Genomic DNA, 27,826 nt, shown 5'->3' with positions numbered 1-27,826 from the left:
CAGATCTCAAATCATTTTCAGATCCTTCAAACTTTCCAGAGACCAAATGATCTGAGCCTCTTTAGTGGGAGACTGGTGTCACAGAGCTGCATTTAAGGTCTGGTCAGAGGTGAAGGTCTGAAAGCGAGACAAAAACGTTAATCAAGTGATCAACGATCTCCTATGACAACGAACACAAATACACACACAGTCACACAACACACAGACAGCCTTGGCCCGGGACTCCACATGCAAAACCGGCATCAGGTTTTTATTATGAGGGGTTGGCAGGGGTGCGTCAGGGACTGAATGCTTCGCCCCATTTAGCTCCTGTCGTTTGGCTAAAGTTGCGGTGGTGATGTCATCGGCAGCGCAGGCGATGAGTCTATAGAAAGCAGCTTCACCCTGCTGCGCTCTCACACTCACACAGTGCAGCCAAGACACAGAACATCCTCTTCTCCAGCACACACTCAGGTAAAGCCAGAGTATGAAGGATTCAGATGAGAGTGTGAGTGTGTGTGTGTGTGTTGTCTGGTCATCTAATCTGCACGACAGCTGTGTAAACGCTATCAAATCTGTCAAATCTCAACTTTTAGCATGACAAAATGCTTCCTGTAGCTTCTGAGAACAGATGAACTTAACTAAGCTGATAACAGTTGGAAAAAATGTAAAACTTTTTTCATTAAAATTGCTCCAAGGAAGAAGAAGAAGAAGAAAAAAAAACTGTATCTCCAGTCAAAAGATTTGGTCAAAAAACATTAATTATTTCAGTCATTTCATCACTAATATCCCAGAAATTAACTTTCATTAGGGGCCAATATTCACCCTCTGGAGTTGATTTTGAGGGACACTGTCATACTTTTATGTCAAAATTTAAATTAACGTGCAAGTCATATTTTTTGCAATAATATAATTGTATTAATTTTAAATGACTTTATTATTATTTTAAAATATTTTATTGAAATCATATATTAAAATAAAATATAACAGATTTTATGAAATACTATAATTAAATTTGATAATTTTTCATTAATAATACAATTATTTTATTACTAGAATATCATTGTTTTTAAAGATTTTTATATTCAACCTTTATAAAATATAAATAAAATAAAATAATATACAGTCTGTTACAATTTATTTTTATTATTTTAATAATAATAATAAAATATTTTATTATTAGAATAACATATTTTTAAAAATATATTATTAAAATTAAATAATAAAATAAATACATTTATCGAATGTTACAATTACAACACAGAGGAATTCATTAGAAAGCATTACTAGTACACAACTAGAGTAGAACTTAATGCTGTATCAATTAAACAAAAACAACAACAATTATTATTATTATTATTATTATTAAAAACAAGATGTGAATCATTCACTGTGATGTTGATGTGTGTGCAGACCGAGATGCAGAACGCACATCATAGTCTCACCAAACAGAGACAGCAGCAGGCCATGATCCTGAGCAGAGAGGCAAAGGGAGGTAAGACACACACACACACACACACACACGGATGGATGGACTACAGGCTTGTAGGGATTCAGAGACGGAGACGGGGCAGTTGATTGACAGGAGCAGGAACAGATCAAAGCAGATTCTCCCTCAGTCACTTGAGTGATTTAAACAGAGGGAAATCTCCGCATCCAACATTCCTGAAAACTATCCCAACACTTCAGAGCAAACATTTGACTCAGTGCGTTTGTTTGCATTTTTTCCGTTGACCTCAGCCACAGCGTGTCTAATCTGGCATCACGACAACTCCAGCTCAGCTGAATCCGACTCTGGAGAGGGAATTTTACAGGAATACGCCAACATGAGCCCTGGCAGTGCCCTTACTGAAAATGCCACTTTAGGGCGAGTCCATTTCTCTAAGGGTTTTTCATCCAGACAGTCTAATAATAATCAGCACTGTTAGCTACGTGCCACAACAAACACGACAGAAGCCGTGACAGAAGAACCCGGAGACAATTAGAGATCAGACAAAAAACAATCTTCCTCTCAGGGAAACCAAAATATATAAAGAGCGGCCTTAAAAACATATTTGGGCAGCAAAGCTCCACTTATAAAAGTCTGAATATCACTGTATTATTAGAAAACAAAATATCAGTCCAGATCTTTAACCATGAGGCCACCAAATTACATCATCATTTCAGGCCAGTGAGATTTTTTTTTTTTTTTGAAAGAAGTCTCTTCTGCTCAGAGCTGCATTTATTTAATCAAATATACAGTAAAATTGTGAAATATTATTGCAAATCAAAATAGCTGTTTTCTATGTGAATATATTTTAAAATGTAATTTATTCCTGTGATGAAAAGCTGAATTTTCAGCATCATTACTCCAGTCTTCAGTGTCACTTGATCCTTCAGAAATCATTCTGATATGATGATTTGCTGTTCAAGAAACTTTTCTGATTATTATTAATGTTGAAAACAGTTGTGCTGCTTCAGATTTTCTATTTTCTATTCTATGATGGAAACTTTCAAAAGAACAGCATTTATTTAAAATAGAAGTATAGAAGTATAATTTCTTTCTTGCTATAATTCTTGCTGACCACAATTTGAACGGTGGTCTGTATAACACACTAGAAGCAGATGAAGAAACAATGGCAATACTCACTATGTGTGTGTGTGTGTGTAGGTCTGAACCTTGGGAAAAAGATCAGCGTTCCTAAGGATGTGATGATGGAGGAGCTGAACCTGAACACCAACAGAGGATCCATAATGTTCCAGGAGCGTCAGAGGAGAGCGGAGAGATACACGCTGGAGAACTCAGGAGACGCTTCCACCGGCATATATGTAAGAGACACTATTTAAAGAAATTCATGCAATTTATGGGAGAAAAAAGTTTGTATTACACCACAACACTAGAGAAGAGGCATAAGTCTGATCAACTAACAGCACACCTGCTCAACAACACACATGATTTGAGGATGCATTCATGCCTTTAACATAAAGATATGAGTTATGCACCACAGTTTATTACCAGGGTTATCGTTAACTTAGACTAAAACTAAAACCATAAAAAAATTGCATTACTTATATTAAAATAAACTGAAATAGTAATATAATATATAATATGCTTATATATATATAAGCATATTTTATTTCAGCTATTTGCCAAGGCAACATTTCTCATTTTCGTTAAAATATCTAAAAACAAGATATTTGTTGGAGAGCAGTGTTTTTATTGATAACTAAAACTTTATAAATAGTTTTTGGTGATTTAAATAAAGCTCAAGTAAAATAAAACATAAATATTAGATGAAAAATCTTTAAAAAAACACACATAAAACTTATGGAAAACAATGGAAATAAGTCAATTTAAAGCTGAAGTACTAAAATAACTAAAACTAAATAAACTAAAAACGAAAACTATATAGTCATATTAAAAAGAATGCAAATTTAAAATAACTAAAACGTTTTAGTTTAATTAAATTAAAATGAAAACAGAAAATATAGAAATAAAATTAATTCAAAATAATTTTTGTAACCGTGCGTACTTGTACACTCAGGTTGCACATGCTTTTTGCAATAATTAGTTTATTCACAAGTTGGCAATGGTGTCCTGGGGTTGTTGATTCACAAGGCAGACAAAGAAAAACTGCATAAACAGAATGCATGATTTTTTCCCCCAAATGGTTCAGTGGAAATCCTCGCCCTGCAACCAATTTCATTGGCTGAGGTTACAGTGACGGGTAGGTTTAGGAATCAGGGTTGGGTGTAGGCAATGTTTACTGTGATTGACATGGCCAATTAAATGTTTAGAATCGGCTCCAGGGCGGGATTTCCGCTGAACTAAAACAGACCGGAACGCATGCAAGCTACAGCGACGGTGGAGCCTACATAGAGGAAAGATTGTGCAAGGAGGTTAGAAAATACCCTCATTTGTACAACTATAATAACTACGCGTGCACAGTTTGAGCAATCTCTTGCCACAAGTTACAACCCATCATTGTATTCGGTTACAAAAATCCAGAGGTGTGCTGCGCGTACTCTGCTGATGAGGAAATTCACATCAGGCGCACTGTATGCTGACCCTTGCGTATGTGTAAAAAGTGAAGCTGCGTTCACACAATAATTTCGAGATAATTTCAACATGTGACATTCTACTCTGAGCTCTTCACATCCTTGGATTGGGAATTATGTGTTTCTATAGCAACACTATCAACACCTAAATCTGCGGTGGTCAGGTGGTACAAGAGGAGCTCTCAGAAACGTACGAGTTGTAATTACGAACTCTATGAGGAAATGAACGCTTTTAACAAGTTGTTATCTAGTAACAAAATGGCGTGAACGCACTTAAATCCTCAGAATGTCGCCTAGAATTCCTTAAGGAATTCACTTGATGAGGTAATAAAACGGGAGTTCCCGTCTCACATTCTCCTGCTCTGCGTTTCACCAATTAAACTCTCCTAACCGCACCGTACTTCACACACAATGCGTTTTTGCATTCCGAAGTCCTGCATTCGTGCTTTGCAAAACACTGAACGAACTTCTCCATCCTGAAACTCTTCCATCAGAATGACATGGATCAGAATCAAATCCAGAACCAGAACCAGAACTACATGATAACAGACATGCAGGGAGGGAAAGAGAACCTGCTGTATCCAGTGGCCGGGAAACACAGTCTCGTCACCAGCCTGAAGAACACAGTGGCCAAGAAAGGAAGCCCAAACCTCCTCGCTCCAGGTACACAAACTCCTCTCCTCGTTTCCATCAGTTCAGTCTCTTTTGACCAATATTACTAATTATTAAATATCCAAGACATTGAATGTAATTTCAGACCACCCAAAATAACTTAGAAACATGGCATCGAGTTAAAGGTGCAGTAAGCAGTTTCTGAGAAATGCTGTTGAAAGTGGATCAGACAAAGCACCAAAACACACTTGTAGCCAATGAGCAGTAAGGGGCGTGTACATAGCTTGTTCGTAAATTTGGGGGCGGGGCTATAAAATAGGGGTGTGATCCTTTTGTGTAGGAGTACTGAAACTATTAAAGGTGTACTGCACCTTTAATTTATAATAATGTTAATAATATTGTCTAACTAAGATTAAAAAGTTGTTAATAAACCTGATTCAAAGTCAGTACGCATAAAAAATTAGACTGCAAAAAAAGGATTATTTTTTTACATGCTTTACAGTAAAATATCTAACAATGAATGTACTTGAGATGCGCCTGGAACATTTAAATAAATTTAAATAAATGTTAACTAAAATAAAATATAAATATTAAATGAAAAACCTATACTTAAAAAATAATGAAAAAGAAAAAACTGAAATAAAAAAAGATTAAAGTTGAATTTAAAATTATTAAAACTGAAATCAAGCTATATGGAAATATTTTTTAAAAATGACAAAAGCACATAACAATATTACTAGAACTGAAAATATTAAAATAAAAGACAATTCAAAATCTTAAATACTATATTATTATATACAATCTATGAATATAAACATTAAAAATGTAAATAATTTTTATAAAAGCATAATTGGTTCTCTTTAATATCTTATTGTAGTGGTGCTTCTCAAGTACATTTATCTTGCTTCAATGACTTAACTGGAAAACAAACACAACTAGTCTTTAAGAAAATGATTTTTCCAGTGCACAGAAACGCAGAAACAAGTGTATGTTTTGAACTAGAGGAATTCACCCCTCTCGTATCTGATGAGCCGTTATCATTAGCTCGTCTCGGCACTCCTAATTAACTCTGTCTAATGTTCTTCTCCGTCTGCGGATCCCTTAATAAACATCCATCTCTTGTTTCTTTCTCCTTATCTGCCTGTTTCCCCTGAAGATACCGGTCCGAATAATATCCGCTAATGTGTATGCGTGCTAGTCCAGTGCGAACCCCGTGAGCTAAACACTGTAGCATGTGCTTCAGGACAGCAAAGCCCCTCTATAATTGGCCCTATGAATCACGAAGCACCATCCTTTCCTTTTAGGCTACTCCGGACCGCTAAGAGAGATCCCACGAGAGAAATTCAACGCCACGGTGATCCCAAAGTCTTATTGTTCACCGTGGCGGGAAGCCCTGGGAGAAAGCGAAGAGCTTCTCTCCTCACTCAACACTCAGATACCTCAACCAGCCGAGAAACTCCCGCCAGCGAACTACAGGTGCTTTAACAGGTAAGAAAAGAGTAGGACCAACATTCCTTTTAAAACAAACTGTAGGCTGCATCCGTACTCCTCCTAACCCTAGTCATATGTATGGAAGGCCATTTTCGCCACATAAGAAACAAAATGATGATGGGAAAAAAAGTATATTTCAATGCTTTTGCGTTCTCTCACGAAACTTTGCGTTACCCAAAGGTTTTGCATACTACATTCAGTCATCAGTGTCCCAATGTGTGGTGTGCATTATGACTTTCTTAATATTATCATTAAAATTAAAGGCTTAGATCACCCAAAAATGAAACTAATGTCATTTATTACTCACCCTCATGTCGTTCCACACCCGTAAGACCTTCATTCATCTTCAAAACAAATAAAATTAAGATATTTTTGTTGAAATCCGATGGCTCAGTGAGGCCTGCATAGCCAGCAATGACATTTCCTCTCTCAAGATCCATTAATGTAGGGGGCGTTCTCAAGATGGCGTCGGTGTAGGTTGTGTTTTCTTGGCTCTTTCGTGAATTTTGTGCAAATCTTGTTTTTTTTTTACCCTCTCTAGATTTTTTTTGTACTCATGTGCTGACTTTATACTCTGTTTATGCTCTCCGCATATCTAATGTTCTGTCGTTTTGTGAACTTTCATTTTTTGAGAGCTTTTTTCAAGTTTTGTCAACGACTTCTCACTGGATAGGCTACAGCGCAGATTCTTGAATTTTTGTGTGGCGTCATGATGGAAGTGGATGATATCCCGAAATCTGAGAGCGTTAAACGCGCGCATTCTTATTCCAAATCCGATCATGTTGTGGATTCCTTGGATGTATGTCTTACCGAGTCTCCTGCAGCAAGCCCTTTGCCGAAAATGCGACGCCCGACCTCAGATCCCTCAAATGCCGTCTTGCTTGAAGCAATAGAGAGACTGGGTAAGAAGCAGGATGACTTTATGGATAAACTTTTGGAGATCGAGAAATCGGTCGCGTCAAATTCTATCCTAATCTCTGATCTTACTACGAGAGTCGACGCTGTTGCGAAAAAATCTGAGGATACAGCTACTAAATCTGATCAAATGGACTCTCAGCTCTCTACCCTGGTTGCCGAAAATAAACGCTTATGGGATAGAGTAGATGAGCTGGACGCCTACAAAAGGCGATGGAATTTAAGGATCTCAGGTATTCCGGAAGTAGATGGGGAGAATGTCAAGATGGCCATAATGGACATTTTTCTCCAGGTGTCCCCATGCTTGGCGGATGTTCTGCAAACTTCGATTGATGTCGCGCATAGGCTTGGCCCAAAATTAGGCAATGCACGCCCTCGCAGGATAATTGTACAGTTCCTTTCTAGATCTCACCGCGATCGTATTTGGGCTGACGCAAAAAAATCTGAAGTGCTTAAACAGAAAAACATCAGGATCTCGGAGGACCTGACGCAGAGAACGAAGGAAGCCCGGAACAGATTATGGCCTTTGGTGGAAAAAGCCCGAAAAGAGGGTCGTCGTGCTGGTTTTAAGGGTCCGTTTGCTATCGTAGATGGAAAGAAGATTTGTGCGGACGATATCTGACTTTTAAAAGAAGGTGAAGGTCAGCGCTTGCAGGCTTTGCCAATGATGTTCACTGCCGTCTTGATTGAGAAACTTTTGTCTGACGAATTGTATTGACAATGACTTGATGTCGTTATATATGAAGGTTTGTTGCACTATGTTGAGGTAAGAGGAGGGCAGCTAACAGCTGCTGTTATAGAGGGGTGTGGATATATTTCAAGTTTTGCACTTTATTGTACTTTGTATTACATTTTATAGATCTCCGTTACTATTGTAGTAGTATAAAGTTTTTCTCTTGTTCTGTTATTGTTCTTATGTCAGTTAAATTGTCTTGTTTTTCTCTTAATGTACGGGGGATTCGTGACTTATCTAAACGCAAGGCTTTATTTTTATTTTGTACGTCACTGAAAAGGGATGTTTATTTTTTTCAGGAAACACATTCTTGTTTTAAAGATGAAACCTTTTGGCGCAATCAATGGGGAGGTAATGTCTTGTTTTGTCATGGTACTAATCGCTCTGCTGGAGTTTTGATTTTATTTGACCGTAATTTTAGCGGCTCTATTCTTCAATCCTTTTCTTCTTCCGAGGGCAGATGGATCATTGTTGTAATTCTTTTGGGAGAATTTTTGTTTATCTTGGTCAATGTTTATGGTTTTAACAATCATACGCAAAATAGCATTTTTTTTCAGGATCTGTCTTCTAAAATTCTTGATTTAAAATGTAAATACCCCTCTGCTGCAATAATTGTTGGAGGGGATTTTAATGAAGCTCCCGATCTATGTTTGGATAGATTTCCTCCAAAACCAGAGTCATGCAGATGTAACATTATTATAAATGATTTTTGCAGTAAGCTTTCTCTGTTGGATGCATATAGGTTTATGCATGTTGAAAATGATTGTTCATATACTTGGTTTAGTGCGGATCTTTTAAGGAAATCGCGTATAGATTACTGGCTTATTTCAGACTTCATGTCTACTTTTATTAAATCTAGTAGTATTTGTCCTGCCCCTCTCACAGATCATGCTTTTATTGACCTTATTTTTTCTGATTCTGGTGCTGGTTGTCGTAGAAACCCTGGATACTGGAAACTTAATTGTTCTTTATTACAAATTTCCTCTTATTGCTCAGGTATTAAGAATATTATTGAAGAATTTAAAGGAAAACCTTCTGCTTCTGTATCTTCTAATTGGGAGATGTTCAAATACGAATGTAGAAAATTCTCTATTCGATTTAGTAAACAATTAGCAAAGGCAACATCTCTAAAGTACACCTCTATCTTAAGTGAAATGAATCAAATTTTAGGCAAGCAACAGACAAATGAAGATGATAAAATCAAAATGCATAACTTAAAAGAGGAATTAAATAATTTATATGTAGAAAAGGCTAAGGGTGCTTTTATTAGATCCCGAGTGAAATGGTTAGAATTTGGAGAGAAAAACTCGTCATACTTTTTTAATTTAGAAAAGAAAAGAGGAAAAGCTAAAAGAATATCTTCTCTATATATTGAAGGCAATTTGGTCACAGATGAAGCCAGAGTTTCTAATTTTGTTTCCAGTTTTTATTCCCAACTCTATACTTCTTCCTTTAAACCATATTTTTCTGATAGCTTTTTTGAGAGGGTTCAAGCATTCACACCTACGATAAGTGATGCAAATCAGTCGTCTTGTGAGATGGATTTGATGGTGGAAGAGTTGGATATGATTATTCAGAAAGCTCCCCTTAATAAAAGCCCAGGTCCAGATGGACTGCCTTTTGAATTCTACAGGACCTTTTGGCAAGATATAAAAGAGTTTGTTTTAGAAGTGTTTAAAGACTGTGTACAGAAAGGTGAATTGACTGAATCCATGAAGCAAGGCTTGATCACGTTAATCCCAAAACCTAACAAAGATTCCCTGTATTTAGATAATTGGCGCCCAATTACTTTACTTAATTCGGATTATAAATTATTAGCCTCCCTCTATGCAAATAGACTGAAACCATGCTTAGAAGAAATTATTTCTGTCTCCCAATCTGGCTTTATGAAAGGTAGGCATATAGCAAATAATATTCGGCTAGTTTTAGATATTTTAGATTATAAAGAACTGATAAATGATAAAGCAATTATTTTATTTTTAGATTTTTATAAGGCCTTTGATACGGTTGAACACGAGTTTATGTTTGAATCTTTGCGTAAATTTGGTTTTGGCTTTTCTTTTGTTAAAGTAGTTCAGACTTTTTACAAAAATATTAATAGCAATGTGTCTTTGGTAAATGGTGTTTCTCCTCGTTTTGTGATTAGCAGGGGCATTAGACAGGGATGTCCCATTTCACCATTTTTGTTTTTGTTGGTCGCCGAATTTCTGAATATTTTTATTACTCGTTGTTTACCTGTTCGGGGTATTCTAGTAGCGGAACATACTTTTTTAATTAGTCAGCTAGCGGATGACACCTGTTTGTTTTTAAAAGACGAGGAACAGGTTCCTGTTATTTTGGATGCCTTAAATTTATTTTCTAATGCTTCTGGTCTCTCAGTCAATCGAAACAAAAGTGAAATCATGTCTGTACACAGCCTTAACAAAGATCAGATAGAAGGTATCGAGGTTAAAGATTCTGTAAGATATCTAGGTATTTTAATAAGTAAATCCCCCACTGATAGAATTCTAGATAATTTTTCACAACGGATACAAAAATCAAAGAATATCTTCAACTGTTGGTTACAAAGAAACTTAACCATATATGGTCGCGTTTTGATATCTAAAGCTGAAGGTATCTCTAGGATTGTTTATCCGGCTCTATCTTTATATGCTGACAGAAAAACATGTTCGTCAATCGATTCCATGTTATTTAAATTTTTGTGGAAAAATAAAACTGAATATGTCAAAAGGAAGACTCTGATCAGAAACACTTTGGAGGGAGGTGTGAATGCTTTGGACTTCAGTACTCTCAATCAGGTTTTTAAAATTGGCTGGATTAAACGTTGCTTGAACGCTGATCCTAATATGTTATGGTTTTATATTCCTAAATTGATTTTTGATAAATGTGGAGGCTTACACTTTTTGTTGGCTTGCGATTTCAATTGCAGCAAACTCCCAATCAAGCTTGCCAATTTTCATAAGCAAGCCTTGGAAGCCTGTAAGCTTGCCTTCTGCCACAACTTTTCCCCCCATAGATGTATCATATGGAATAATCAGAATGTGCTGCGTGGGAAAAAATCTTTTTTTTTAAAAGATTGGTATGACAAAGGTGTAACTTTTATTTTAGATCTGTTAAAAAGGGATGGTAACTTCTATTCTTACTCTGAATTTATATCAATTTTTGAATTGGATACCTCATCTAAAATTTATGATTGGGTTATTAAATCTATCTCACCCAAACTGTTACATCTAGTTAGGGCATATTGTAGTTACAGAGTAGCAAAATGTGAAGTACCCAAATTGTCAATTGGAGGTCTGGAGCTCTGTAACGTTAAATGTAACAATTTTTGGATGAGAAGAATCCTTATTAAGAAGTTCAGCTGTCACCCAAAAGCATTTTTTAAATGGAAAATAAATTATCCTTATCTTTCTACTATTAAAGTATGGTCTGGTATCAATACATTTTTGTTACCTAACAAGATGAAAGAACTTTACTATAAAATTCTTCATAATTACTATCCATGTAACTCTTTTCTTTCTAAATTTAAATTGGACATTTCTTCACAATGCACATTCTGTAATTCTAATCTTGAAACAATACCACATTTATTTTTTGAATGTGATTATGTAAATGATTTTTGGAAAGAAGTAGCCTGGCTTATTTTCTCTGTTCATAGCAAACTTTTTATTTTTGAAATAATTAATGTTCTGTTTTTGATGTGGGAAACAGGATCAAAGGAGATGGACAATGTGTTAAAAGTCCTGACTATATGTGGACTATTTCATTTGCATAAATGTAAAGTTACTGAATGTAAGCCCAACATTACGCTTTTTTGTATAGATTTAAAACTATTTTATGACTCTCTTTGTTCATCATTCAACAAGAAAGCTGCAAAAACTGCACAACTGCTAAAAATAATTATAATGTCTTTATAATACCTCCTGTATATTTCCTGAAAATGGAAGTGTTTTTTTTTTTTTTTTTTTTCCCTTTTTCTTTTCTCGCTTCCTTGTTTATGCGCTCTTTTTTTGTATTTTGTTTCAAATCTATTTCATGTATCCCCTGTATGCTGTTTAATAAAAAAAAAAAAAAAAAAAAAAAAAAGATCCATTAATGTACTAAAAACATATTTAAATCAGTTCATGTGAGTACAGTGGTTCAATATTAATATTATAAAGGGACGAGAATATTTTTTGAATATTTCGCTCCGAAGCTTCCTGAAGCAGTGTTTTGAAATCGGCCATCACTATATAAGTCGTTATTTTGTTTTTTGGTGCTCCAAAAATATTCTCGTCCCTTTATAATATTAATATTGAACCACTTTACTCACGTGAACTGATTTAAATATGTTTTTCATACATTAATGGATCTTGAGAGAGGAAGTGTCATTGTTGGCTATGCAGGCCTCACTGAGCCATCGGATTTCAACAAAAATATCTTAATTTGCGTTACGAAGATGAATGAAGGTCTTACGGGTGTGGAACATGAAGGTAAGTAATTAAAGACATTATTTTCATTTTTGGGTGAACTAACCCTTTAAGTCATAATTTTCATAATTTCAACTTAGTATGTCATAATGTCAATGTTTTTCTGTCAGAGCCTAATTTATCCTTTTAATAAGATAATTGAAGTCATAATTTCAATGCTGACAACAGCTGTGCTTCTTTAATATTTGGTAAACTTCATATTTTTGCTGGATTTTTTGATGAATATGAAGTTTAAAACAACAGCATTTATTAGAAAATGAATTTGTTTGACTTTGTAACAATGTAAACTTTATCAATTTAATGCATCCTCTCTGAATAAAAGTCTTAAAGGGAAAGTTCACCAAAAATGAAAACTATCCCATGATGTATTCACCCTTAAAACATCCTAGGTGTATATGACTTTTCAGACGAACACAATCAGAGATACATTTTAAAGTATCCTGACTTTTCCAAGCTTTATAATGGGAGTGAATGGCGCTCCTGATTTTGAAGTCCAAAAAAGTGCATCTATCCATCATAAAAGAAATCCATACGGCTCCAGCGGGATAATAAAGGCCTTCTGAAGTAAAGTGATGCATTTTTGTATGAAAAATATCCATACTTAAATCTTATTAAACTAAAATAACTAGCTTCCCGCAGATGGCCTACACATATCGAATTGAGCCATCGCAAATGGACTTCAAAATCAGGAGCATCATTCACTTCCATTATAAAGCTGGGAAGAGCCAGGATATTTTTAATATAACTCTGATTGTGTTTGACTGAAAGAAGATAGACATATACACCTAGGATGGCTTTGGGGAGAGTAAATCATGGGATAATTTTCATTTTTGGGTGAACTATCCCTTTAATTTCTTTATAAAAAAATCTTGTGCATCCAACAAAACTGAGGCTCTTTGAAAAGATTAGATGCCATTGACTTGAATGCTTGTCAAATACAGATGACTTGCAAAGTCCGTCTTTGAAAGTGCTTGTCCTTGTAAACTTGACTTAGTTTTTAGGTGCACTGGTGAAACTGACTCCTGAAAGCTATTTAGCTCCAGCTAGACGTCTTCTGAATGAATAAATGTACATGGAAACCGATTGCAATGAGTTATTTCAGTCTGTTCCTGTTATTTTTGCCCATAATAAGCACATAAATATAACCTTAAAATATAATCGGATGATGTGAATGTTGTCAATGACTAACAAAGATGTTCCAGGCGCATTTTAATTTATTTTTTTTGCTTGAAATAAGCACAATAGATACAATTAATGGACAACTGTTGCATTTTTAAAAAAAATATTTTTAGCCTTTTAAATGACTGATAGAGTACAAATTTCACATATTGATGGGGGAAAGGCAAGTAAAAAGATAACGCAAGTCATTTGTATTTCGCTTTGGATAAAAGCATCTGCTACATAATTATATCTAAATGTTGAAATAAGAAAATAAAAATGAAACTTAACATGCCAGAGAATGTGCCAACCTGCCATGACTCAGACAAACGACTTTAATTTAAGAATTACTTCAACTCACTGAAGGAATTGGGAGTGCAAATCTGATTGAAAACCTAGAGTTAGACGGCTGAAACAAAAAAGAAAAAAGAAAGTTGCATCAAACTGTTCATTGATGCATCACAATAATGTGACACACAATAATGCGGCCCATGTAGGGTTGGGACATCCAAGTAGGATTGGGATTCCCTTATAACAACTTCTTTATTTAGGAGGGATTAAGTCCATTCTCCACGGTTCCAGAAAATGGAGGCAAAACATGATATGAGAAGTGGCCTTGAGGGTCACTGAGAGGTTCTGGCACATTGGCTTCATGCGTGATGATTACGTACCTTAAATAGACCCAACAAGACTAATCCACACTATCAAATTATGAAGTGCACTTAAGAGAGCTGCAATGTTTCCACTGCGTCTTCCCATTTGAAACGAGACCCGCAGAGGAGCGAATGACTGAGGAACTATTTAAGGAACCGCCGGCACACTGTGCACAGAAGATTCTCAGATACAAACTAGAATTGCGTCACCATGTTGAGTCTAATCCAGAGGCAGGAATACCTTGAGGTGGCTGGTCTGGGTCCATTAAGTGACATATAGCTTTGAAACTGGACAAAATTACATGCAGTTTCTGGAAACTTAATGCAGTTGTGTTCCAGATAGAGTCACAGGCTTATCTGTTGAGTGCATGAACACAACGGCCAATCAGAGGTGTTTAAGAATCCGCTCAACAGCGCTCAAAATGCTAGGGGGAAATGCTGGTATCGCCAGCTTGGTACCAAAGTCGGTACTTTTGACAACCCTTGAATGCCCACTTCAAGAACTGATGAATAAAACCATTTAGTCTCATTGAATACTTCAGAAATATGTCACATTATGGATGTATACACTAATTCGGATACATTTGAAAATACTTTTTCTATGTTTTGGCCTTCCTTCCACACTGACATGGCATTTTTGTTCTTGTGAAAACAGGTTTTTGAAAACCCAAGTAGATAAATTTGAAAACAGCTTTCACGTTGTAGTGTAGTTATTTTAAAACTATGACATATTTAGTCATGTGATGGATATTGCACCGATAGTTATGTTTATTCTGATGTGTGCTTAGAAGAAAAGGTTCCATGTAGAATTTTAAAGGATTCCGTTTATATGCATCATTTATAGAACTTTTTAAAAGTTCCATCATGGGATCAGTTTATGAATTTAAGTAATTAGGGGTTCAAGCGCGTAGCACTGAAACCCTATTGTAATTGTTAAAATTTCCAAGGATCAGCATTCGCCCCTAAAAGTGATCTGGCAGATCAAACTGTAAGTCGTAGAGACATGAAACTTTGAGGGCTGGTGGTACTCACACCGTCTACAACGTCACCAAGGCTCGCTCCAATCGGCCTGACGGGGGCGCTACAGCGGTCAAAAATATACTGTTAGGCACAAGTGTCTTATATCGTTGAAATCCTTGGCTCAAGACAGAAAAAAATGCATGCTTCGGATTCACTTGGGTATTTTGGATTTTTTGAAAAACCTACTTTTGCGAACTAGTCCTAGGTTTTTGGCCCGATTGGAACCAAACCATGCAGCAAGATTCTCTGGAGTCTGATTGTCAATAATTATTAAAAAAATTTGACATTTCGATTCACGGTCCGCCAAAACCTTAGAAGTGGGTGGAGCCACTTTTACTAAAATGGCTATAACCCGTGAACGGAATGACATATTTTCACCAAACTTGGTACACCTCTGTAAGAGCTCATTCTGTAGCCGCGTGAAAAATGACACAGCGACTGGTCTCTTGGTGGTGCTATAACAGAAAAAAAACAAGACAAGGTTAAAGGGTTAGTTCACCCAAAAATGAAAATTCTGCCGTTCCAAACCCGTAAGACCTTCGTTAATCTTCGGAAAACAAATTAAGATATTTTAAGTTGAAATCCAATGGCTCCGTGAGGCCTGCATAGGGAGCAATGACTTTTCCTCTCTCAAGATCCAGAAAGGTACTAAAAACATATTTAAATCAGTTCATGTGAGTACAGTGGTTCAATATTAATGTTATAAAGCAACGAGAATATTTTTGGTGCGCCAAAAAAACGACTTATATAGTGATGGCCAATTTCAAAACACTGCTTCAAGAAGATTCGGAGCATTATGAATCAGTGTATCGAATCAGCGGTTCAGAGAGCCAAAGTCACGTAATTTCAGCAGTTTGACATACGATCCGAATCATGATTCGATACACTGATTCATTGTGCTCCGAATCTTCCCGAAGCAATTCTCAGGACTCTCTAGATCAATAGTTACCAAAAACAGTTGAACTTTACCCTTTGTATAGCTATAATAGATTCATTTAGAAAATGGATGTGGCAAAATATACTCAAAAGCCTTTAAATCCTAAACAAAAACTCGGAACTTCACGGAAATAGGTGAGCACATATGACGTAAGATTCTAAACATGTATGCCAACTTTTATGGAGATTGGACCATAGGTGGTGCTATAACTATTAAAACATGTATTTCCTTAGTAAATTGACTTTATTGGCTGGTCTTTTCCATCTATGATTGCGATGGTTACAGGCTTGCTAAATAAAACATTATACCTTTTTACGCATGTGCTTAAAGCCCTTGAACCCCGATAATTGCTGCTCGCAGCTATATTTAATTTTGTTTTCATTCATTTTTAACCTTTATTAAATTTTATGAATAAGCAGCTCATAAAAATACTTTATCACTAAAAAAAAAAATGATATAACTCAAACATGAAAGTATAATGCAATCATTTAAGAACCTTATATAGAACCTTTTGGGCATTTAAAATTGAGTCTAGAACTCTAGAATTCCAATTAATCTTATATGTGCTATTCAGTGTTTCTAAAGATAGATCTTCATATTACTTTCCTGCAAAGATTACAGAAAATTCACAATTGCTATCCTGCGGCAAAACATGTTTAGACCATACAATGAATGGCAATTGAGTGCGATCAGGACAAACCAGTGATATTTTGCTAATAAATAAATGCCAGAAGAATAGTGCGAGAACTTCATTACATCTGGTCTCTCAGTGTCACCTCAGTGAGCTTTCATTAAGTTTTGTGCATGTGCAGTAAGCATTTTCCGATGTTTTAGTGTGGACAGAGAGCTTTCTGAAACAAAAACACTGTTTTCAAATGTATCCAGATGTAGCCTTTTAGATTCAGCTCAAATCTTCATCGTTTGGTTTTTATTTTAGAGCCGCAGTGCCATTTGGAGGTCCTGTGCGCAGTCAGAGGGTGATTCCTGTTATTGGGTTTGAAACTCTGGAGACTCAAAACCTTCCTGGCATGACCTTGGCCACCATGTCCAAACGACGCAACTTCAACAGAGCCCCGCGGGGATGGGGCATCGGATACTCGCCCGAGTCAAATGACCTGTGAGCTCCACGCTGATCCACAGCTGTAACATTAGAGGAAAAGACTGGCGCGCCGTAAAGACCTGCGCTTTGCACTTTCGGACCGTCCCATTAAGTTCCCTGCAGGTGAAAGGCCAGAGGAGAGCAGCTGGAAGTTTAAATTTTACAGCATTTGAAAACCAAAATTAAACATCATGATAAAGATGATCAGAATGAGATGTTTTATCTCAGTGCTGGATGAAGGAAGTCTTGGTTGTTCTCCTAGAACAAGACAAATCCATTAATACATCTATACAATAAGAAATGAGTCCAAATCTTATGATTCAGAACTTCAAATTACTGGCATTTCATGCAAATAATTGGTGTAGTGTGCCGCATTCAGTGGCCCCTAAAATGTATTTGGACACTTTAGGCACATGGAAAACATGCATGACATTGCATTAGAGGACTAAATATAAATGACCTATTGTTTTCACATCAAACAAACTCAAATGTTTTGCTTATAAAATGTGCATCTTTCTTAAAATAAATAACATGCCTTCATTTTTATCTAACGCAAAACATTAACAGTGTCCGAATACTTTTTGGGCCGCTGTGTTTCTTAAAAACAGAGCAGACGGTACATTTAATGACAGCTAGTTTAATGTTCACAAAAGAAAATGGTAACCGTAGGTTCTTTCAATAAAGTCCTTGTTTTTGAATTCCTTTTTTTCCATGTTACAACAAAAGAAAAGCACTGAACTGACAGTTCAGTAAAAAAAATGTTTCAGAGCTGAATATGAAACTGATAAATATCAGAAAACAAGTTTTTTTTTCTCTCTATAGAGATGCAAGAAGTGGCTACACTAATATCTCATGTTAAAAATCTGTCTTTGAATATAGTTGCATCTTGGACACAATACATTTTTGTGTGTGTTAAATCTCTAGACACAAGACTGAAATGTGTGTGTGGGTTTGTGAATCTCGCAACAAATAAACTATATAAACAATTTTATTTCGCAAAAAGAAAATGAAGCCTATTTTAGGACCACAAAGATTTTTTTGCAGCAATAATTATCCACCCAAATTCTCAGTTACCTACTGTAATGCAACAGAAATGAACATTAATTACAATTTGGGGGGAATTGGGTTAAATTTTCATGAAAATGTCAAAATGCAAACGGTCATATTAGTCGTAAACGTTGCATGTCATGATGATGTATCAAACACAGCAGCTTATTGGCCGGAGTAAACTTTTAATAACACAGGCCTATCTGTTGGTAAGCTTTGTTTGTAAATACGATGTGACTGAGGCATTATTGTGGCGTACAACTGGCACTGCATTTACAACAACAGCGCCCAATCACACTACCGTACCATTACTGGCACTTCCCATAGTGTTCCAGTCAATCACTCTGTATGATGTCACAGACTCCACCCTCTGATGACATCACCTTCACAGTACAATAACCCGCAGCAGCAGGAGAATCTTTACTAGTCCCCATGTGAGCAGTCAATCAGTCACTGTGGCGAACGGCAGCATGCGCACCCATGCGCTGAGGATCCTGGGAAGGGTAATGGATGTGGCCTGGAGGTCTCAAACCCATCGGAGGAGGTGGAGGAGGACCCATGGGTTGGAACATGGGAGGCCCAAAACCTGAAACCACAACCAGACACTTTTAAACCATTCAAGAGCCATTTTGATTGAATGTTTTGAATAATTTTAATTCCCATTAACCCTAACAGCACTGGTTGTATTATATGAACACATGCAGGGGTGAGTGGAGATGAAGTGTGTACCAGGCGGTGGTGGGTTTGGGAGTCCGGGCGGAGGCGGCAGACTGATGTTCATGAGCGCAGGAGAGCTGCCTGGGTCCAGGTTAAAATAGTTGGCAGGCGCTTCCTCCTCTAGAGCAGGCGGTAGAGGTAGAGCTGCAATATACACATGATATAATCACACAGATCAATCAAATAAAGAGAGACTGTGCATTACAGTCATTTTACCATGGGTAAGGGGTGGTGTTAGTCACGATGCAAAGTAACAGTAATTTGACAAGACAACAATGTTTAAAAAATAAATGCAATTATAATATTATTCACAAATTAAAACAAGGGAATATTGTTCATTATCATAACTGGGTGATTCATATAATAAATAAAATAAAAAATAAAATTATTTCATTCATTTTTATTTTATTTATTTATTTTTTTGGGGTGCAATATGACCCAGAATTTTTTTCATTAAAATAAAATAAAATACATGTATGCACAAGAAGCTATAATTATATATAAATGTTTGATTCATATGAAAAAAAAAAAAGAAAAAAAAAAAAAAAAAAAACACGTTTGGGTCATATTGCATCCCCAAAAATAAAATAAAAATATTTATTTCATTTATTTTTATTTTATTTATAATGTTTGGGCCATATTGCATCCCAAAAAAATAAAATAAAAATATTTATTTCATTTATTTTTATTTGATTTACATATGAATTTTTTATTTTTATTTTTTTTTTCGGTCATACTGCATCCCAAAAAAACATAATAAATTAAAATACACATGCACAAGAACCTATAATAATATATAAATGCATGATTCATATGAAAAAAAAAAAATGTCTGGGTCATATTGCATTCTAAAATAAAAAAATATATAAAATTAAAAAATAAAATATAAAATAAATTAATTAAATAAAAATTATTTATTGCAAATTATGACCCAGATATTTTATTTTTCATGGTTTTATTAAAATAAATAAAATACACATACAAATAAACAAGAAGTTATAATTGTAAATAAATTATTATATATTATTATCCATTTATTCCTTATTGGATCATTAACATTACAACCTATGAGCCAGTAACACACACACACACACACACACACACACACGCACACACCTGTAGGGAGACCTGGTACTGGTTCTAGTCTGGTGCCCATCTCACTGAACCCGTCCTTCAAATCTTGCCCTTTAGCAGCTTGTGAGCGGCCCCACTTCACCGCCAGCCTGCGGCCATTAATGATGAGCTTATTGAAGGTTTTCTCCGCAGCCAGCTCCGCCCCCTGCCGCGTGGCAAACTGAATGAACGCGCACTGCTGCCTCTCAACCAACGTGATCGTACGGATCTCACCAAACTGGTAGAAATTATTCCTGTGAGAGGAGACAAAGAAAGTGAATTAATTCAAATATTACACATCAAAATCCAAATGGAATACAATACGAGCACACGGATTATTGCATACCGCCTACTATTTCTTAAAAAAGTAGTATGTGCAGGTATGCAACAATAATCAATTCAATCAGCATGTAAGATTGACTATTAATGTTTAGATGCAGCCTCATCATGAGATTATAATGAAACTCCTCTCACCTGAGCTCAGAGTCAGTGATGTTTTCTCCCAGCCCTCCTATGTACAGTGTAGTGATGGACTTGTCCTCGGGAGGGTCCAGTCGAGGCATGGTGGACGCTCTCTTGAGAAGTTTATCTGCCACCGGGTCGTTGATGCCATAATAACGATCTTTAATGTTCTGATCGGCCAGAGGATCGTCAGGGTCTGTGGGCTTCTCATGTCTGGTGAGAAAAAATGATTTTAGTGATTTGAAGAGGAGCTATTCTGCTTTTTTTCACATGTTCATCTGTCTTTAGTGTGTAATGTTGCTGTTTGAGCATGAAAAAGTCCCTCCAGCAGCAGTTCTTCTCTATATCAGTGTTTCTGAACTCCCTGAGTTTTCTTCACAATATTCCTCATTTAAATAATTCATACGCAGAATAAAGGGGCGGGGCCTGGTTGAGTTAGTTAGTAGTGTGTTGAAACTGGCGGTTATGGTAAGGGGCGGGGCATTTCCCAAATGACCAATCACAACACACTGCTACAGACGACCAATCAGAGCACATTGTGCTTTTCAGAAGGAGGGGCTTCATAGAGACAGGAACTAAACAGAGCGTTACTGACAGACTGGGAAGAGAGGAGCTGCAACAATGGAGGATATGAGGAAAATAATCAACATTCAAGCAGGAAAACCTGTTCTAGTAGAACACAAAAACAACATCTACCCTGCATCCCAATCTGCATACTATCCACCCTAAATAGTATTGAATATTACTAATGTCACATACTATTTAGGATGGATAGTATGGACATTGGGACACAGGGCTAGACAACACTGCAACTGCCACCATGTGGACAGTCATCAACATTGCAGCTGATTTCCACCATTAAGAACAACATTCATTTCTACTTTATTTCAGTTTAGCCAAATCAGGATTTTAATTTAACCATAGAAATGAATTTAATCTAATTGATCCGATTTAAAAAAGACAACTCTGATGAATGTCGTATAAGCTTTTTGAATCAATCCCTGCATTATATACAATTTTCACTGATCTTTTCACACAGAAATGCTTTAGGGTAATTATAGTTAATTAAATAATAACAAACAAACCAACAAAAAACATCAAATTAAATAAACTTTACATTAAATAAAATTAAATATATAAAAAATTACATTATTTCAGCTGCCAAAGCAACATTTCTAATTTTCATTTAGTGTAGCTTGATGCAATAAAATAACTAAAACTGAAATAGAAATTAATTTTAAAAAATAGACATAGTTTTTAAAAATTGACAAACACAACAAAACTACTAAAATTAAAATAAAAAAGCATTCAAAATATGAATAAACTATAATAATATCTAAATGATAATAAACTAACACTGATAAAAACATTTCAAGTTGAAATAAAAAGTTAAACTGAATCGACAGTAAACATGCACTTCATCTGTGAATCTCATTCATCTCTTTTCACATGCAAAGAGGGCATTTCTTAAAGATGAAGCAAGTTTAAAAAATACTATTTAATTCTAAGGGTCAGACAGACAGTGAAAATAAACTATTACTGTTTTTGGCACAAAAAACATTAACATTATAAATGCCATTATAATGTTTTAACCCCTTGAAAACAGACCTGTACGGACACTCCTCTCCTCTTTTACACTCTCCCTTCACCCAGAACGAGCAGATATGAGGTCTGTTGCGCTTGTAGTATGGAGTGGTTCGCGCCAGCTTCAGCAGCATGTCACTGGGGCTCTGTGCTTTACCCAGCATCCCCACCGGTCTGGTGCCGTCAGAGTTCTGGATCTGACACACACACACACACAGAAAAACGAGATTATGCTACAATTTTACATATTTCTTTTCACTGGCATTAGATTTCTTAGTTGTAGGTTGTAATTAGACATCACCTCTCTCTCCATGTTCTGAGTGTAATATTCCTTGTTCACGTCAGACCTCGGCATGTCGTCTTTAATAGACATGCTTGTGTCTCTGACCTGGATTGGAAGACCTGCAAAAATTTAACAGTATACAAAAACATTATTGAAAGCCATTATTGCCAAATGTTTTTGTCTGATGAACCCATTTGATTGTAAAATGTTTTTACTTGTAGTACCAGTGATATTTTAAGTTAATATTAATATATTAATAATTGTAAATGTAAATGTAAATGTAATTTATCAATATATTCACATGTGCAGATAAACAAATAAACAAACAAACATTTATATATATATAGTATATACATGTGTGTATGTGTGTGTGTATGTATCATGGTTATAATCATTAACTAAAACTATTAACAGAAATCTTTTAAATTGAAATAAGCTGAAATAAAATAATAATCAGAAGAGAACTGAAACTATACAAAAATTAGAAAAGTTGCCTTGGCTATAAACTTAAATAAGTTGAAGTTGAAGCACTAAAACGATTAACTGTAAATAAATAAACTTAAAACTAAACTAAAACTACATTTAAATTTAGCTAAAATTAACAAAAACCAAAAATATAAAAATAGCTAATTCAAAATATTAATAAAATTAATAAAACTTAAATAAAAAAATATACATTTATAATTATTTTCAGCATATTATTTTGATTGTTTTTATTTTAAAAGTATTTATTGATTGTAATGTTTCTTTTTTATAATTGAATTATTAATAATCTTATATTATTGTATATTGTATTATTATTAGTGGAGTCAAAACGATTAATCACATCTTACTTAAAAGTTTGTGTGAATATATATATTATATGTATGTGTGTGTGTGTGTGTGTGTTAATTATTATATTATTAAATATTAGATTTAAGGCAACTCTCAATGATGCTCTGTTACTGCACACATCTTGTAATTTGTATTCTTACATCAAATCATTCATAATTGCTTAATGTTTGTTAAAACGGGTCTGTTTGATTCAGGCTAATGACCTCAGCTGGTCTGGACCTGGTTCTGGTGTTTAACTCTTACCGTACTCCAGGTCCAGCAAACACGTCTGACAGACATTCTTCATCTTACTGCAGGTCTGACACACCTCCGTCTTCTTAAAGCGCATCCGTACACCGGGACACCAGCGGAAGACGGTGAAGGGACGAGCACATATCTGAAAAAAAAAAAGATACTTTAGCCACTTTTCTTTGCAATATCCCTATAAACCAACGTTATATGCTGAGCTCACCTTGCATTCTTTGCCATACTTTTCCTTAGTCTGCAAAAACAAAAAAGTATAACCAATTGAATATTATGAAAGCTTCAAGTTTAAATTGTTATCTTTCATTTCACCCAATATTGATACAGAGCTTTTTGAAGGTTACTTAAAAAAACGAAATCACTTACCATGCGAATGTACGGATTCTCCCCAAGACATGTTTGACAGAGAATAGGGAAGTCCTGGAAGGAGAAAACTTTGACAATCAGGACAACAAATGTACAGACAAATATCATATTGAAATAAAATAAGATTGTATATAAAGAAACTATAAGTCATCAGTGACAGTGAATGCAAGAGAGACCATAAAGAAAGGCAAACTCTAAATAAACACTTGCTTAAAAAAATAAATAAGACACTGTGGCACTGATATATATATATATATATATATATATGCGCCAAAAAAAACAAAATAACGACTTCTATAGTGATGGCCGATTTCAAAACACTGCTTCAGGAAGATTCAGAGCGTTATGTATCGGTGTGTCGAATCATGATTCGGATCACGTGTCAAACCGCCAAACTGCTGAAATCACGAGGGTGAGTAATAAATGACAGAATTTTAATTTTTGGGTGAACTAACCCTTCAAAGTATGAATACATGCAAAAAAAAAATCAAGACAAATCAAAGTCAGTGTGGTATTAAAGTATGTAAGATTTCTGTCCGCTAGAGGTCGTTAGAGGTTTCAAAACAAAGGTGTAGCTTGATGACAGCAAGTTTGAGCGTGGAATATTGGGATATGTGGTCTTCACATCACAGCCGGTGGAAATAATTGGGATAGGACTCGAGAAGAAATCATGTTCATGGATGTGATTATTAAGGTTACTGTAGTATGAAGCAGAGCAGGAGCGAGTGTTGTGGAGCTGAACGAGGAGCTGGACTTTTATTATGACACAGTCGCCGGCGCCGCTGCCGCTTTTCCGGTCATGAGTATGAGGAAACGCAGCTGTTTATCATATTAGATACATTTGAGAGTGTTGAAAATGATGTTATAACGTTACTCTGTGCGTTCACTCGGCGGCTGCTGTGAGACACTGTTACACACTGCAGTAAGATAGATCCATTTTACAATATCAGATTAAATGCTGGATGATTGTGTTGATAAATGACATGCAATTAATTTAAAAACGTATTGTATGATGGAGAAAATGCTGTATTACTGTTACTAAAAATAAAGCTGCATCTGATTATGCTATGTTAGCTACTTCACAAAATAGTGTTTTTCTCTGAGGCATGGTAAAGCATGAGACTCGCAAAAAATCAAGAAAATTAGATTTAAACAAAAAAATAACCGCGTTGAGCCATATAACAACAACTAGTTTTCTGTCTATAAATATATCAAAACAGTTGTTCCCTTGTCTATTAAAACATGTAAATATTAAAGCGTCTTTGGTGTTTCCATGGTTTCTACAAAATAAAACCGGAAACTGACGGTAACGCGGGTATGACGCCATTGACAGGCGACTCCTCACATGTCCCGGAGCCTTGATTAAAATTGCAATTTTCTCACGATTTACAAATAGTTGCACACATTTGGGATATTGTAAGTGAACAAAATATATAACACTGGCCTAGTGGATTTTACTGCAAAAATATTACATATTACACCTTTAACGTGACAAAAATACCTACAAAACCTATGTTTTACTTCAGTCACATCACTATATTTTTCATAATTTCAGACATGTTTAATCGTCAAATGTTGACATATTTGCAATAAGTGCTTTGCATCTGCGAGGCTCGGTCTCTATGCCATATATCTTCTTCACAGATGCTGTACAGCTTCCAGATCTCACTAAACTGCTCCCTCAACAAGTTCTACCATGTCATTCACCTCATTAGAGGAGCTAAAGATAGTTTCAGCAATCACAGCAGCACAGATGATACTTCATCGCTCACGATCACAAACAATTCAACTCATCACTGCTAAAACTGACTGTTTCTAGTGTGCAGGACATTCAGACAAATCCCAATTCTCAGTTATGTTTACAGCAATAAATTCTGATGCCACGTGATTATTTGGATATTAACATTTGGTATATGAGAAATAAGCTGTCATGAAGACAAAGAAACAGCTGGAGCCATAAATAACAGAGACAGATGGGATTTATAAAGCCTTCTTATACATCCTAACAACAAAATACACAAAAATATAAACGTTGTAATCAATAATTAAATGCAGTTTGTTGCATTACATTGAGTGACAAGGCGTGACTTTATTCATGGAATTTTATATATTTTGACAGTTTTTAATCAATGTTTATGTTTAGTTTTTCATTTGTCTCTTCTAAACTGATATATTTTATGGACTGCTGTGTACATGACAATAAAAATAAAAAGTAAACAAACCCTTTATTATGATTATGTCAAAAAGGATTAAAATATTCTCGACCAATATGACATTTATAAAGACATTTGTTGAAATTTATTTCAAATTATTTATTAATATCTACAAAAACTTAATTTAAAAAAAGAAAATGTATTTAATATTGTAATATATATTTGAACCGATTTGAACCGCACGCGCGAGCGTAGTATTTATTCTATAACTGTCAGGTGAAAATGTTTCTTCAAAAACTCTTTCTTTCAGTAAATGAAGAAACAGGCACATTTTTGCAGTAGTCTACAGTGTGTTGCGTGTTCAATATATTCAAAAATCATACCGAATCTTCCCAGTTCTGTCTGTTGTAGGTGTTTGAGCCCAGGGACGTCGCCATGTTCCGCGCACGCACGACGTGGAAATGACGCAACGACGTCACACATCCTCTTTACAATGTTTTTTTTTTTTTTTTTAACTTTCAAAATTACAGAATTCAATAGCAACACAATTCCACACATTTCCACATTTTTCAAGTATACAATGAAAGAACAATAGTTAAAATAAAAAACAAAACAAAACAAAAAGAACAAAATTAAAAAGGGCATCATACATGTTAAATTCATTTAGCAAATATATATAGTTTTTTGGGCTTTTTGGTTTTTTGAAAACTTTATAGATTCTAAATAACCTTTAAAGACCAAAACTGGGTTTCGAGTTATTCCATTTAGATTGATGAATGAAAAATTTATAACAAAAACAAATAAACAATATTATTCTTTTGGAAAAGTCATATTTATGTGAATGAAGTAAAACAGAGGACAAATTTAGAAAATGTGACATCTCATACCATCCTCTTTACAAAGGCAGGTGTTTGAGGAATAATACATAATACAACCAAGCCAATAAATTATCCTTATCTTTCTACTATTAAAGTATGGTCTGGTGGTAAAACGTTTTTGTTACCTAACAAGATGAAAGAACTTTACTATAAAATTCTTCATGATTACTATCCATGTAACTCTTTTCTTTCTAAATTTAAGTTGGGCATCTCTACACAATGCACATTTTGTAATTCTAATCTTGAAACAATAACACATTTATTTCATGAATGTGATTATGCAAATGACATTTGGAAAGAAGTAGCCTGGCTTATTTTCTCTGCTTATAGCAAACTTTTTTTTTTTTTTTTTAATAATTCATGTTCCGTTTTTGATGTGGGGAAACAAGGTCAAAGGAGACACTGTGTTAAAATTGCTAACTATCTGTGGCCTATTTCATCTGCATAAATTTAAAGTTAACGACTGTAAGCCCAACATTACGCTTTTTTGTATTGACTCTTTGTTCATCGTTCAACAAGAAAGCTGCTAAAACTGCACAACTGCTAAAAAAAAATATGATTTCATTATAATACCTATTTCCTGAAAATGAGTTTTTTTATTATATATATATATATATATATATATTTTTTTTTTTTGCTTGCTTGCTTGTTTATACATCCTTTTTTGTATTTTGTTTCAAAATCTATTTCATGTATCCCCTGTATGTTGTTTAATAATAATAAAAAAAACAAACAAAAAAAAACAACCAAGCCAATAAAATACGAGACCGAAAAATATGATACTGAAATATAGAAACATATATCTTAAAATATGTCAGTGCCATAGTTTTGTCTCAAGATGCACATCAGTAATGTTTTTTTCCCTGTAAGGCTCATTTATAAAAGCTTCTTAAATGTCCTAATTTATTTAAAGCCTTGTCTGTGAAAGCAGGCCTATAACATGTTTATATAATTCTATAAAATGTATAGGCCTACTATTTTGCATTTAAATCCAATACTAATAGTAAACAAACGAATGAATAAATGCATTTAATCCAAGCTG

At 35.0% G+C, this 27,826-nt stretch overlaps 2 protein-coding genes across 3 annotated transcripts; one reads left to right on the top strand and one right to left on the bottom strand.

The window, feature by feature from the left end:
• Positions 1 to 381: 381 nt before the first annotated feature.
• Positions 382 to 17,949, top strand: myoz3a (myozenin 3a). 2 transcript variants are annotated; one of them, XM_067383535.1, is made up of 6 exons: positions 382 to 453; positions 1,393 to 1,474; positions 2,630 to 2,787; positions 4,512 to 4,680; positions 5,934 to 6,117; positions 16,943 to 17,949. In XM_067383535.1, the coding sequence occupies exons 2-6, from the start codon at positions 1,399 to 1,401 to the stop codon at positions 17,124 to 17,126; spliced, it is 771 nt and encodes a 256-aa protein (XP_067239636.1). In that variant the 5' UTR covers positions 382 to 453; positions 1,393 to 1,398; the 3' UTR covers positions 17,127 to 17,949. The 2 variants fall into 2 exon arrangements, with proteins under 2 accessions (XP_067239636.1, XP_067239629.1); XM_067383528.1 differs by having other exon boundaries at positions 430 to 487.
• A 197-nt stretch (positions 17,950 to 18,146) lies between these two features.
• Positions 18,147 to 26,348, bottom strand: LOC137018794 (pre-mRNA-splicing factor RBM22-like). The gene is made up of 10 exons (XM_067383521.1): positions 26,290 to 26,348; positions 23,754 to 23,807; positions 23,596 to 23,625; positions 23,388 to 23,520; positions 22,329 to 22,429; positions 22,052 to 22,224; positions 20,456 to 20,656; positions 19,985 to 20,235; positions 18,881 to 19,012; positions 18,147 to 18,737 (listed from the first exon to the last, which is right to left on the bottom strand). Exons 1-10 carry the CDS (start codon positions 26,341 to 26,343, stop codon positions 18,598 to 18,600), a joined length of 1,269 nt encoding a protein of 422 aa, XP_067239622.1. The 5' UTR covers positions 26,344 to 26,348; the 3' UTR covers positions 18,147 to 18,597.
• Between the last annotated feature and the right edge of the window lie 1,478 nt (positions 26,349 to 27,826).

The sequence above is a fragment of the Chanodichthys erythropterus genome, chromosome 1, assembly GCF_024489055.1.
Source record: "Chanodichthys erythropterus isolate Z2021 chromosome 1, ASM2448905v1, whole genome shotgun sequence".
NCBI classification, from domain to species: Eukaryota; Metazoa; Chordata; class Actinopteri; order Cypriniformes; family Xenocyprididae; genus Chanodichthys; species Chanodichthys erythropterus.
This window is presented reverse-complemented; position numbering and strand designations above follow the sequence as displayed.

What these genes read in the sequence shown, in the direction of transcription:
- myoz3a (XM_067383528.1), top strand. Translation starts at nt 467, where the DNA reads ATGAAGGATTCAGATGAGAGT. An exon ending in ACGCTTCCACCGGCATATAT is followed by an intron (nt 2,788 to 4,511) that starts GTAAGAGACACT and finishes CTCTTCCATCAG; the next exon opens with AATGACATGGATCAGAATCA. An exon ending in CCCAAACCTCCTCGCTCCAG is followed by an intron (nt 4,681 to 5,933) that starts GTACACAAACTC and finishes CTTTCCTTTTAG; the next exon opens with GCTACTCCGGACCGCTAAGA.
- LOC137018794 (XM_067383521.1), bottom strand. Translation starts at nt 26,343, where the DNA reads ATGGCGACGTCCCTGGGCTCAAACACCTACAACAGACAGAACTGGGAA. An exon ending in GACAGAACTGGGAAGATTCG is followed by an intron (nt 23,808 to 26,289) that starts GTATGATTTTTG and finishes TTCTCCTTCCAG; the next exon opens with GACTTCCCTATTCTCTGTCA. An exon ending in AGTATGGCAAAGAATGCAAG is followed by an intron (nt 23,521 to 23,595) that starts GTGAGCTCAGCA and finishes TTTTTTTTTCAG; the next exon opens with ATATGTGCTCGTCCCTTCAC.